The sequence below is a fragment of the Hyaena hyaena genome, unplaced genomic scaffold (assembly GCF_003009895.1).
Source record: "Hyaena hyaena isolate Hyena2069 unplaced genomic scaffold, ASM300989v1 scaffold_8, whole genome shotgun sequence".
NCBI classification, from domain to species: domain Eukaryota; kingdom Metazoa; phylum Chordata; class Mammalia; order Carnivora; family Hyaenidae; genus Hyaena; species Hyaena hyaena.
In genome coordinates, this window is record NW_024080640.1 from 7,592,886 (window position 1) to 7,606,680 (window position 13,795).

At 37.1% G+C, this 13,795-nt stretch overlaps 1 protein-coding gene across 5 annotated transcripts in view; it reads left to right on the forward strand.

The window, feature by feature from the left end:
* The window catches only part of AGBL3 (ATP/GTP binding protein like 3), a 70,085-nt gene that overhangs the window by 33,030 nt on the left and 23,260 nt on the right, over positions 1-13,795 (forward strand). For 4 of the 5 annotated variants that reach the window (XM_039243225.1, XM_039243231.1, XM_039243237.1 and 1 more), the window contains 3 exons: positions 980-1,066; positions 4,383-4,440; positions 5,679-5,750. In XM_039243225.1, the coding sequence (XP_039099156.1) occupies positions 980-1,066; positions 4,383-4,440; positions 5,679-5,750 (217 nt within the window). Of the gene's footprint in view, positions 1-979; positions 1,067-1,621; positions 1,780-4,382; positions 4,441-5,678; positions 5,751-13,795 lie in introns of those variants that run through there. The other variant, XM_039243252.1, reaches the window with a different exon arrangement.

Here is a 13,795-nt window from a genome sequence, read left to right on the forward strand (position 1 = left end):
TCTTCACAGGCTGTTGGGCTCAAGACCTCAGTATTGCCCAAATGGGCTGTTAGCCTTAAGTATCATATCATTGCCAAATCCATTGTTGTGATGTTTTGTCCTAGGTTTTCTTCTAAGAGCGCTATCCTTTTGGGTCTTGCATTTAGGTCCTTGAACTATTTTGAGTTACTTTTTGTATTTGTTTTGAGGTAAGTGTCCCAACTTCATTCTTTTGCAAGTGGCGTTCCAGTTTTCTGAGCACCATTGTTGAAAAGACTGTCATTTCCCCCATTGAATGGTCTTGGCACCCTTGTCAAAAATCATTTGACTGTATATGCAAGGATTTCTTTATGGGCTCTCTATTCTTTTTCTTTTCTTTGAGCTTATGGCTATTTTTATGCCACACTGTTTTGATGACTGTAGCTTTGTAGTAAATTTTGAAATCAAAGTATGAGCCCTCCAATTTTGTTTTTTTTTTTTTCCTAGATTATTTTGGCTATTTGGGATCCTTGAATATTAGGATGGATTTTTCTATTTCTGCAAAAAAAAAAAATGTTATTGGGATTTTGATGGGGATTGCACTGAATCCATAGATTGCTTTGGGTAATATTGATATGCTTTCATTTATTTATGTCTTCTTTAATTCCTCTCAGCAATGTTTTGTAGTTTTCACTGTAGTTTTTTGTACAAGGTGAAGTTTTCTTTCACCTTCTTGGTTAATTCCTAAGTATTTTATTCTTTTTGATACTATTGTACATGGGATTGCTTTTGTAATTTCCTTTTCAAATTGTTCTCTAATTGTGTATAAAAATGCACTTGATTTTTGTGTGGTGACTTTGTATCCTGCTACATTGCTGACTTAATTTATTAGTTCAAAACAGGAAGCAAAAGTACTTTATCTTCCTAGAAGTGGAAGTCTTAGGATAGTTTTATGTGCACATATATACCATTTTTGATGTGTTGATTAAATATAGATTTCAAATGTGATTCTTTTACTTAGATAACAAACAAGAAAAAACACCTGAAAACAAAGAAGGAAAGAAATTCTACCATAGCAAGTCATCAAAACACCAGAGAAGAGCAAGAGGTATTCATTGAACTGGTTATTAATACTTTTTGAAAAATGGTTGCAAGAGAATGGCAAAGTCTTGCCTGTTACACTTTCTATACCCTAATTTTTTCCCTGGGAAAAGTTAGTGATTAAAACTTTGCTTATATTATTTGCCGTTTATAAAAATACAAAAGAACCTTGACAGATGAGAAGTGGATTTTATTAATAGGTGCTATACTTAAGTTTCATTTTTTACTTACCTTACTCTGAAAAGTATTTGAGGTATCTTATAAAGCTACATCTAGGATATTAAGAAGAAATAAGATTAAGAAAAATTAAATGGCAATACAAGAGTGTAAGAATAGATGGTATTGAGAGACTGACTTCTACCGTAACAGCATGAGGAGCTCTGCAAATCCATTCATCTAGCAAAAACTGCAGTTGTTTTAACTGATATTAAAAACAAAACAACCATCGCCCTAAGGGCAAAGAGCAAATGAAAACCATTTATTTATGAAAAATTCCTGAAATTTAATAAAAACAGCAAGAGCTGATAGTATTTGAAGCAGTATTCCTTCCTCCCCCTCACAGTTGAGGGAGACTGAAACTCCACTCCAGACCAGCACAGCCAAGGACACAGAGCCCCCCCTCTCTCCACTCATGCGCCAGAGGGCTGTCGCCCCAAGAAGGGCAGGGCATCAGCAGTTCTTGCCCTGCCTGCAGCTTCCTGTTGCTGGGCCAAGCTCCAGGTGAGTGCAGACAAGAGGCGCGGCTCCCTTCTTCTAACCAGGCTCCCTTTAGGAGATAGATATTCTGCCTGGGGTGCCACGTTACCCAGAACGTTGTGGCCCTTAGTCACCCTTGCCTCAGCTTGGTGAGAGAGGCAAATAGAGAAGACCAGAGACTGCTGCCCTCTTCCCGCCTACAGCTCAGCTCCTAAAGTGGGTGTCACTGACAGAAGAGTGACATCGTCCCCACCCCCAGCTCCGACACAGGTCAGAGATTTTGCCTTTGGGGAGAACCAGACAAAAACAGATAGCTTTTAAGAACTTTTTATTTTGAAATATTCTCGGTGTGGGAGCTCTGCTGCATCCACGACTTCTCCGTTAACATCTTGCGTGTGTTAGGATACCATAGCGATGGCATAAAACTGAGGTTGATCTAATCCACAGAGATTCAGATTTTATCAGTATGCATGCACTCGTTTGTGTGCAGTATTGCTCATAAATTTTGAATTCTAGTCTTCAAAGCTCATTGTTAGAGTAATATCACATATTTTTATATTGATATCTGCTTTCTTGTTTGTAAATTGTGCAACCGAAGCAATGTGAGTATGCTTGGGAGAGGGCCAAGATTATAAAAAAGTTTTTGGTAAACAAACTCTCTAATTGATCTCAGTGTGTTAAGTCATTTGCAGAACTCAGTAACCAAAGCAGATTTTGTTTGGGGGATTGTTATTTATCGTTTTGTATGTAGATTTTCTCACACATATTTATTTACTCCGCATAAATGTCTCCACATAGTGGTTTTTCTCCTCTACCCAAGCTATATTCCAGGTAAAATATAGTAAATTCCTTTTTATTAAATATTTATGTATTCTCCTCTTTGTTGACTGGAGCTTCAAAATTTAGACACCATAATCTATATTTAATGTTAGATTTTCCAGATGGAAAACAATCATCATTTTGGTTATTTGAAAAGCTGCATACATAAGTACTCTTATAAACTAATAGGAGTTCTTAGCCATTGGTCTTGAAATTCATTTTAATAATTTTTGGCAAAAAGAGTGAACGGTGTCAACTTAGTTTAATGCCTGAGGACAGCCTAAATTCATGCTCTGAATTGTTTGTTTGTTAAGACATCCATACATCCTGAAAATAATACTTGGAAGTTATTTTTAAAGTATTTTAGTTAAACTTTAGTTACTACCTGGACATTCTCAATAATTGATTTGGAGACTTGAGCAGAAACAAACAACTATAGATTACTGTGGTTAGAATTGGGAGATCATGTTCATAAGGACACTGGCCTGGTGATTTTCTGTAGGATGAATGGAATAGAATAGTTTATAATAGCTTACAACATCATTTCAATCAAAGAAGTGGGCTAAAAATGATGTTGATTTCATCAAGTCTTATCACAAGTGAATTTCTCCAACCTAATTTCATATCTTGTCTCTCAAAATTCTGATTATATAGGTTTGCTACTTTTAACTTTGTGTAATTTTTTCTAGAATATTTCCTTTCTCTCTGCCTTCAATAATCAAGTTTTTATTTTTAAACTTTCCTCTCATTTTAAAAAAAAATTTTAATGTTTTATTTATTTCTGAGAGGAAGAGAAACAGCGTGAGCAGGGGAGGGTCAGAGAGAGAGGGAGACACAGAATCTGAAATATGCTTCAGGCTTTGAGCGAGCTGTCAGCACAGAGCCAGACGTGGGGCTCGAACCCACGAACCGTGAGATCATGACCTGAGCAGAAGTCGGACGCTTAACTGACTGAGCCACCCAGGGGCCCCTCCTCTCATTTTTTATAATGATTCTATCCAGTTTTTTGCTGCCGATACAATCTATAAAAAAGGGGATTTTAGTTTTTAACTATTCCATAGTCCACTTTTCTTCCTGAATTGATATGCATAACATGTTGGCAAAAAAAAAAATATTGATGTTCTCGGGGGGTTTCCCCTTCCTACGCCCTTTTGCAAAATTCTCTATAATATCCACAGATGCAGAAACAAAAGTTTGGAAACTTTTTAAACAAAAGCTTAAAGTGTTTTCATGGTTACATGATTTGTAGACTATTGAAGATTAGCTGTTATAATTACATAGTGTTTTGTCTCATTTAATGTACCTGGTCATTACAGGCAATTCTTTTTTCAAGGTAGAAAATATCATGTGTATGTTCTTCCTTACTATGGACTTTCTACAAAATATTTTTTATATAAGCACAGTTTTGTAATCAATTACACATTTTCATATAATTTTATATATTTTAACTCATTTCATATTATCTTCCTACATCTTTATTTTTATTTAAATAAGTGAGACTGTAACCATACATTTTTTGTCTCTTTCTCATTGTAAATAAATTCTATATGAAGTGAAAAAAATTTTTAACTCCCTTTAGTGCCAAAACACCGTATCAATATTTTCTTCTACTCATTGCTGCAGGAGAAAAGTAGTGTTATGAAAGGTATTAGGAGGTTCTGACTTAAGAGATATTTTTGTCCATTCTAAATCCTATGAAGATAAAATGAGAAATGTTGCAAACTACTATGCCAAAGATGATATAGGGAATATACTTCCTTTTCATGTTTATAACATATTGTTTTCCTTCTGGTTCTGTGTTCCATTAGGTGTGTGATAAAGGACATTTAGTGCAAAGACACAAACAATCAAATTCCGATGTGAAAGGTAATGTTCTGTTTCTACTCTCTCTAAACAATTAATGCATTTATTCCACGCTTTTGTGCTACAACTTTGAGGTTCCCACTGTGCTTGGTGCTAGGGATATTAAGTGGTATCCTATGCCATTTCTTACCCCAGGAGCTCATCTCTTAATAGGGAGAGAAAAACAAGTGAACAAATGAAGTGCAGTATTCTAGGTATAATGCGAGTAGTCTAGCCAGGGCTCCAAGAGAGCACAAAGGATGGAAAGTTGGAGTGAGCGGGCCCTGTACTTGAGGGATCTCTCTGATTTGAGAGATTTTTTTTCCCCAAACAGAATATAGATTTTGTTTTAAAAACCATCTTGTTCCTCTCATTTTATAACTTAATAGAGGATGAAAACAGGAGAGAAATAAAATTATGGACTATTCATTTGCTTTTACTGGAATCTGCTAAGTTGCATATAAATTTGTTTCAGATGACCTAATTAAAAATTTATATATACCTGTATCTGTATCCATGTATACATATCCATTTAGCTTATGATCTAGCAGGCTGATTAGAAGTGGAAATAAGAACCACACCAAGGAAAGGGGAAAATTCTACTATCACTAATGTGGTTAATTGATTTGAACTTTACTCTTTCTCATAGTGATCATCCAAGCAAATCACTTTTATATATAACTTTAATATATTCCTCTATTGAAAATTTAATATCAAAAATTAGAACTGAAAAGCGTATTTTACAATACTTATTTTAGATCTTTTTCTACATCTGTGCACATACACTCCATATTAATCTCAGAATGTCCATGTTGGTGTGCAATCTACATTTTCATTTAAAATCGAAGTATATTATAAACTTCTTTACATGTTAATAAATGGTGGCAAAGTATTCCATTGTATTGGTGAACCTTTATTTAGCCACCTCTATTGTTAAACTTTTTTTGCTTACATTTTTTTCTATTACAAACAATAATGAAGACCTTATAACTCTGTATTTGTGTATATTCTTACTTATTTATACTAGACTCCTAGAAAAGAATTGCTGACCTAAAGAGTAGGGATACTTTTTTAGAGTTTAATAATAAATAGCAAAAATGCAGCAAAAATTCATAATACTTGAGAGCTGTGTTAATTAACTGAGCTAAGCTCTTTATGTTATCTTCTAGGCTTTTTGTTTAGAAAAAGATAAAAAATAGGAAGTGTAAAAGACTCCAGAAATTATTTTCATGCTACAAATGGTCTTTTATCATCTTTTTTAGCTACAAACCCAGATGTATCAGATGACTATATATTTGATTATTTCGGAAGACCATTCCCTAATCGAGGTTTAGGTGAGTAAAATAGGAATAGAGACAATAATGAGTGCTCACATATTATCTACATGTGAGCTTTTTAAGTAGTTTACCCAGTTGTATAGTTCATTCCATTGCTAGAGACCTATAGCATTGAGAACATCCTTTTTCTGTGAAGCTAAAAACATGTGTCCCTCTACCTCTTTAATTACACAAAACAAAAAGTGAACCTTAAAGGTATTTCTGACTGACTCATTTTCTGATTCTCCTTGAAAAACGCAATGCTGCTTCCATATGGTAGATGTTAAGTATTTTTTTTAAAGCAATCATTTATTTTCTTGAAACTTCCCTTACATTTCTTTCAACCATCCACACTATAGCATGATTCAAGTCCTTTACCCCCTGATGTTATTCTTTCCTGTCACTGTTCAAGCTTGAATGAAGCTGAACCCAGCATTGTAGATGCCAGCTACTGAGTGTACAATAAATCATCACTTTCATTTGCTTCTTTCTATGTCCTAGATTTCCATTAATGTGGTCTAAGGTTGCATCTGTTTTTCTGGAAACTATCCTAAAGTACTGATAAATTGCATTTTTATATACTCACACCTGCTGCTGCTCAGTAGTAGTGTCTTCTCCATTTTCTGCATCTTCAGAAAAATTTTGGTTCACTGTCCTGGGCTTTAAATTTATTCCTGTTAAATTAAATCATCTTAGATGATTAAGTTCTCATGAACTCTCGACCATAAGTATGCCTGTCATTGTACTTGCTATATATTTGTGTGTGTGTACAGATGGACATATCTCTATATACATTTGACTTCTTGTCAAAGCTTTAAACTTTTGTATTTAAATATCTCCTAAACATCTCCACAGAGATGTCCCCCGTATCCAAATTCAAGTTCATCTAATTCCACACTAAATGCTGTTCCTCCTGTATTCTCTATAACCTTGATCACAGTATTATATACAGAACACCCCCACACACACCCTGTTTCAACCTAGAAACATGACAGCTACTTTTTTTTTTTTCTTTGGTTTCCATCCCTCAGATCCAGCCATTGAATCCAACTGATTTTACCTCATAATCTCTTTATTTCCATATCATGTCATCATTCTTTTCACTCATCACCTGTTTAGAGGAGATTTCTAATTGGCTTTCTTGCCACCAGGATTGTCATCCTAATTCCATCTTTCTTACCTACCATAAAAGTGATCTATCAAAAACACCAATCAGATTATGTAAAACTACTGCCTAAAGCCTTTCAGTAATTACAACTTATCCTAAAAGTGGTTGAAGTTAGCACAGTCCTAAGATTTAAATTTTTTTAGGCTTTTTCTTTTTAATTTTTTTTAAAGTGTATCACTTATTTTGAGAGAGAGAGAAAGCAGGAGTCAGAGAGAGAGGGAGAGAGAGAATCCCAAACAGGCTCCTCACTGTCAGTGCAGAGCCCAATGCGGGGCTCAAACTCACAAACTGTGAGATCATGACCTTAGCCAAAGTCAGATGCTTAACTGCCTGAGCCATTGAGCCGCCCCTTTTTTTTCTATAACTTGTAATTTCAAAATAATTTCAAGAATAGTATGAAGAACTGTATCCACCTAACTATATTTTCCCAACCCATTTTTTTGCAGACATTTTATTCCTAAACAACTTCAATATATATTTTCCAAGAACACCGTCTTACATTAAAATCAGGAAATTCAATTTTGATATACTATTTTATATAGTACAGTTAAATTTTGCCAAATGTAGCAGTAATGTCCTTTAGAGCAAAAATTCTCCCTGATTCAGGGTCACAAAGTGCATTTAAATGCCACATCCCTGTATTCTCTTTCAGTTTGGAACAGCCACTCAGCCTTTCTTTGTCATTCACAACCCTGGCATTTTTGAAGATCATAGCCCAGCTGTCTTATAGGATGTTTGGGTTTAAAGGTTTAGTGTACACGAGAATTACCTGGGGAGCTTATGGAAACCTGAGCTTCTCATTCCAAGCTGGGCTTGTTGTCAGCCCCTTAATCTACATTTTTTATAAGGTACTTCAGGTAATTCTCATGTTGGCGATTTGCAGACCATATGTTGCAACTCACCACTTAGGAAACTGTAAGTGAGAGGTGGTGAAAGACCAAGTAGTTAGGACCTAGCCCATCCAACCCTTATTCATCCTGACAAATTTCTTTCTTTCAATAATGTTCTGTTCATTCAAAAGATGTTCTGACAACCACTAGCTACAGCATAGAAACCAAGTTCTAGAGCATGATGTACAAGATGTGCTGGCTCCTGACTGCCTCTCCAGTTTTCCCCCTTGCCATTCTCCGCCTTTTACTTCAGACCTCAGCAAAGATGATCTTGTAACCTCAAAGTCAGTCTTACCTCTTTGCCTTTGCTCATGGTATCTTCTCACTGAAACTTAATTCTCCCTTTCTTCAACTATGTTAGCTACTCATCACTTAAAGAATAGGTATAAATTTTAGTAAGACTCCTATACAGTTTATTACAGTAAGAGTTAGATAAATTCATAACGATTTTTACAAACTGCTCTGATTGTTCAAAGAAGAGGATCCAGCCTAGAAATCTCAGGGCATGTTTTCTTGAAGAAATTGATACTTAAATTATGATGCAGTCTTAAGTGACAAGTTAGACATTTAGAGAACAGAGAGAGTCCCGCCTTGATTTCTTCAAAAAAAATTGTTGTCAATGGTTTTATGACCTTCTGTGTAAATTCTGTCCTTACATGAGACATAGTATGTCTGGAAATAACTCATTCAGAACCTTTTGATTTCTGTCATCTCTTACCAATATTTATTCTCCCCTTTCTAGAGAGAATAAAACTCTATTTGATAGAAAAGACAGAAGCAACTTAAGAGCTGAGGGATTCTACTCACTGTCATCCATCAGGATGATGATTATTAAAATAATCCCAGCAAAACAGGGGCCCCTGGTTGGCTCAGTCAGTTGAGCATCCAACTTCAGCTCAAGTCATGATCTCACAGTTTGTGAGTTTGAGCCCCAGGTCAGGCTCTGTGCTGACATCTCAGAGCCTGGAGCCTGCTTCAGATTCTGTCTCCCTCTCTCTCTGCCCCTCCCCCACTCATGCTGTGTTTCTCTGTCTTAATAATAAATAAACATTAAAAAAAATTTTTTAATAATCCCAGAACAGATTTAAAAGTTCTGTGATAGCTATATTAAGAATGAAGACCTAAGTAAAATTTACATCTTTTTTATAAGTTTTTTTAAGTTTGTTTATTTTGAGAGAGAGAGAGCAAACAAGCAGGGGAGGGACAGAGGGATGGATAGAGAGAGAGAATCCAAAGCAGGCTCCACACCATCAGCACAGAGCCCATTGTGGGGCTCAAACCCATGAACTGTGAGATCTTGACCTGAGCCAAAATCATGAGTCAGAGGCCTAAGTGATTGACCCACCCAGATACCTGGATTAAAATTTGCATCTTGTTGTCAATATCTTAACTTACTTGATACTTTAATCTTCCTGACACTAGTCTTCTATGTCTTAGCCACTCTTTTAAAATCAGTCTTTGTTAAAAAAAAAATCTCCTTTCCATCTTTGTTCATGTTTTTTAAAAAACCTGATGATTATCTGCTTCCCAGAAGTTTGTTATACTAGTCAAAGATTGTACTAGATACTATGATACAGTGGGAAATATAGTCTGTTCTCAAGAAGCAGAAAGTGACAAATAGATAAAGAGACAAAAGAAATATAATAGGATAAATGTTACTTGCTTAGTTGTAGGATTACATAGGAGCTGTTTGGGGACAGGACTGTATGAGAGAAAGTTTCTCAAGAAAGTAATTGTTAGGATTCCAGGGGCCAAATAAATACCATTTTTCTTTACCAAGATCTGAATCTATTAAGGATTAAGACAAAAAAGATAAAATATTAGCAAATTGAATCCTACAACATATTAAAAGGATTATGCACAATGACCAAATAGAATTTATCCAAGAAATGCAAGACTGATTTAACGTACGAAAATTAAAGAATGTAAATTTCTCGGGAAGACGGGAGTAGGTAGACCTATGATCACCGCATCTCATGGATATAACTAGGTAACACTCACATCAGCGTAAATAACCCAGAAAAGAACCCAAAGACTCTCACAACAGATGCTTCATAGCTAAGTGTAGAGGAGAGGACATATCGAAGAGGGAAGGAAAGGCAGAGACAAGGTCAGGAGCTAAATGGACTGGTGGGACTAATCGCTGTAGGGTGGAATGCCACAAATGTAGAAAGGAGAGAGGCACCCCAGGCCTTGAGAAGCTACAAAAAAACCAAGAGGGCCATAATTATGCAAGTTCTTATAATCAGTGGAGCTTAATACCTGGAACTTTAAAAATCAGTGGACTCAACTCTAGCAGAGCCAGGAGGGCAAGGAACTCGGTCCCAACCCTTAAGAGACAGCACAAGAGCCTTACCGAGATACAGCATAAAGTAGCAGTTTGAAAAAATGCATGGGGTATATGGGAAGGAAATCTGTTTACTCATCCCAGAGCATGTGCTGGAGGGACAAGGATCTTTGCGAGACTTCTCCAAGAATAAAAGAGCTGGTGGGTGCCATTTCCTTCCCCCCACCTCCCAGCCTAGACGCATGGACACCTGTGGGAAAGAGTATAGTGCCAGCAGTCACCACATAACTTGCTGACAATGTGCCCCACCCCCACATTCTCCTCCAAACACAGCCCTCCAACCAGGCGTCAGCTCTAGGTTGTCTCCCACAGCAGACCTGCATAAACCTTGCTGACACCACATGAGCTGCCCCTGCATTCTCCTCCAATACACTATTGACAGGAACCCACCTAACGCAGTGCTACCAGCCTGAAAGGGTGTGTGCAGTCATGACAGAGACCAGCACCGCTCAGAAGTGACCCCTACCCAGGGGAGATTGGCAAATAAGCACACACACCAGTCCAACTGCCGTTCTAGCAGTGGGCGGGGGGCAGACATATAGTCTTACAACAAGGGCCCACCCACCAGTCAAAGCTTCTTAGAGGACAACACAGGGAAAGTGCCCAGCAGTTTGGTGCTACAGTATCTCTGGCAATTGCCTTATCTGACTCCAACTCAAGCCCAGCGCACCTCAGACTGACACACTAACAACATGGTAAAAACAATGGAACAAAACTCTACCCACAATAGGCAAAGAAGGCAAAGCAGATGACAAGAGGCAAAAGTGGCTCAACCACAACAGTAGGGTGAACAAAACACAAATATCTACCCCTCAAGCACCAGGTTCTGGTGAACAGGGAACACTGCACTGCCTCTTCTTAATAGGACACTACTTTCAAGACCAGGAGATGTAGCTGACTTTCCTAACACAGAGAAATAGACACAGAGAAATATGTTCCAAATGAAAGCATAGGACAAAGTCACAGCAAGAGAGCTAAACAAAATGGAGATAGATAAATGCCTGATAGAGAACTTAAAGTAATGGTTACAAAGATACTCACTGGACTTGTGAAAAAAAAGTGGAGGGACCTCAGTGATGCCCTCAACGAAGAGATGGAAAAGCAACCAGAGATGAGGAACTCAACTGAAGTTAAAAATACACTAGGTGGAATAAATAGACTAGAGGAAGCAGCAGAATGGATCAGAGACCTGGAGAACAGAGTAATGGAAAGCAATCAAGCTGAATAGAAGAGAGAAACATAATAAAAATTGAAATTAGACTAAACTCAATGACACCATCAAGCATGATAACATTTGCATTATAGGGATCCTGACAGGAGAAGAGAGAGGAATGGGAGCAGAAAATGTATTTGAAGAAATAGCTGAAAACTTCCTGAATCTGGGGAAGTGAACAGAAATCTAGGTACAGGAGGCAAAGAAAGACCCCAACAAAATCAACCCAAGGAGGTCCACCCCAAGACATAGTAATTAAAATGGCACAAAGTAGCGAAAACAAGAGAATTTTAAAAGTGACAAGAGGGATACCTGGGTGGCTCAGTCTGTTGAGTGTCTGAGTTCAGTTCAGGTCATGATCTCATGGTTTCTGAGTTTAAGCCCCATCTTGGGTTCTGTGCTGACAGCTCACAGCCCAGAGCCTGCTTTGGATTCTGTCTCCCTCTCTCTCTGCCCCTCACCTGCTCACACTCTGTTCTGTCTCTCAAAAATGAATAGACATTAAAAATTCTTTTAAATAAATAAATTAAAAGGAACAAAAGAAAACAGTTACATACAAAGGAAACCCCATAAGGCTATCAACTGATTTTTCAGCAGACACTTTGCAGGCCAGAAGGGAGAGGGAAAATATATTCAAAATGCTGAAAGACAAAAATAATATTCTAGCAGCCAGTTATATTTTACCCAGCAAGGCTATCATTCAGAATAGAGGGAAAGATAGTTTCCCAGACAAAGAATAGTTAACCAGCCTTTAAGAAATACTAAAAGGGAGTCTTTGAAGGGAAGGAAAGACTATAAGCAGGAGTGAGAAAAATAGGAAGTACAAAATAAAATTAAGTATAAGTATAAAAATCAAAGATTTCAGGGGCTCCTGGGTGGCTCAGTTGGTTAAGTGGCCGACTTCAGCTCAGGTCATGATCTCACAGTTCATGGGTTCAAGCTCCGCTTCGGGCTCTGTGCTGACAGCTCAGAGCCAGGAGCCCGCTTCAGATTCTGTGTCTCCCTCTCTCTCTGTCCCTCCCCCACTCAAACTGTGTCTCTCTCTCCCTCAAAACTAAATAAACATTTTAAAATATTTTTTAAATCAAAGATTTCACTAAATAAAAGAATGTAAAATATACCATATGCCGAAAATGGGGGGAAAGGAGTAAAGAATGGGTTCAAAATTAGGCAGCCATCAGTTTCATATAGGCTGCTATATATATAAGATTTTATATACACAACTATTGGTAACCACAAATAAAAAATCTGTGATATGCAAAAAATAAAACAGAATCCAGGTATATTACTAAAGAAAGCCAGCAAACCATCAGGGAAGAGAGCAAGAGAAGAAAGGAACAAATAAGAACTACAGAATCAACCATAAGTCAAGTAGCAAAATGGCAATAAGTATATACCTATCAATAATTATTTTGAATGTAAATGCTCCAATCAGAAGACAAAGGGTGACAGAATGGTTGAAAAAGCAAGACTCATCCGTATGCTGCCTACAAGAGACAGTTTCAGACCTAAAGACACATGCACACTGAAAGTGAAGAAATGAAAAAACATTTATCATGTAAGTGAAGAAAGCTGGGATAGTAATACATATATCAGAAGAAAATAGACTTTAAAACAAAGACTGTAAGAAGAGTCAAAGAAGGACACTGTGTAATCATCAAGGGGAAAATCCAGCAAGATTTAACAACTCTAAATATTTATTCACCCAACATGGAAGCACCCAAATATATAAAGCTGTGGGTAACAAAGTAATCAATAGTAATACAGTAACAGTAGAGGACTTGAACACCCAACTTACATCAGTGGATAGATCATTCAACAGAAAATCAACAAAAACACAGTGGCTTTGGATTACACGTTGGCCCAGATGGATCTAACATATATTCAGAACATTCCATTCTAAAACAACAGAATATACATTCTTTTGAGTATACATGGGACAGTCTCCAGAACAGATCACATATTAGGCCACAAAACAAATCTCAACAAATTAAAAAAGATTGAAGTCATACCATGCATTTTTTCCAACCACAACGCAATGAAACTAAAAAGCAACCTCAAGGAAAAAATCTGGAAAGAACACAAATACATGGAACTTAAATAACATGCTACTAAACAATTAACGGGTCAGCCAAGCAATCAAAGAGGAAATTAAAAATATATATACATATGGGAACAGGGGCATCTAGATGGCTTGGTTGGTTGAACGACCAACTCCTGATTTTGGCTCAGGTTGTGGGATTGAGCCCTGCATCAGACTTCATGCTAGGCAGGAAGCCTGTGTGGGATTCTCTCTCCCTCTGCCCCTCTCCTCAGCCTGCTCACTTTCTAATTATATGGAGACATAGGAATATGAAAACACAATTTTCCAAAATCTTTGGGATTCAGCAAAAGCTGTTCTAAGAGGGAAGTTTATAGCAATATAGGCCTACTTCAAGAAGAAAA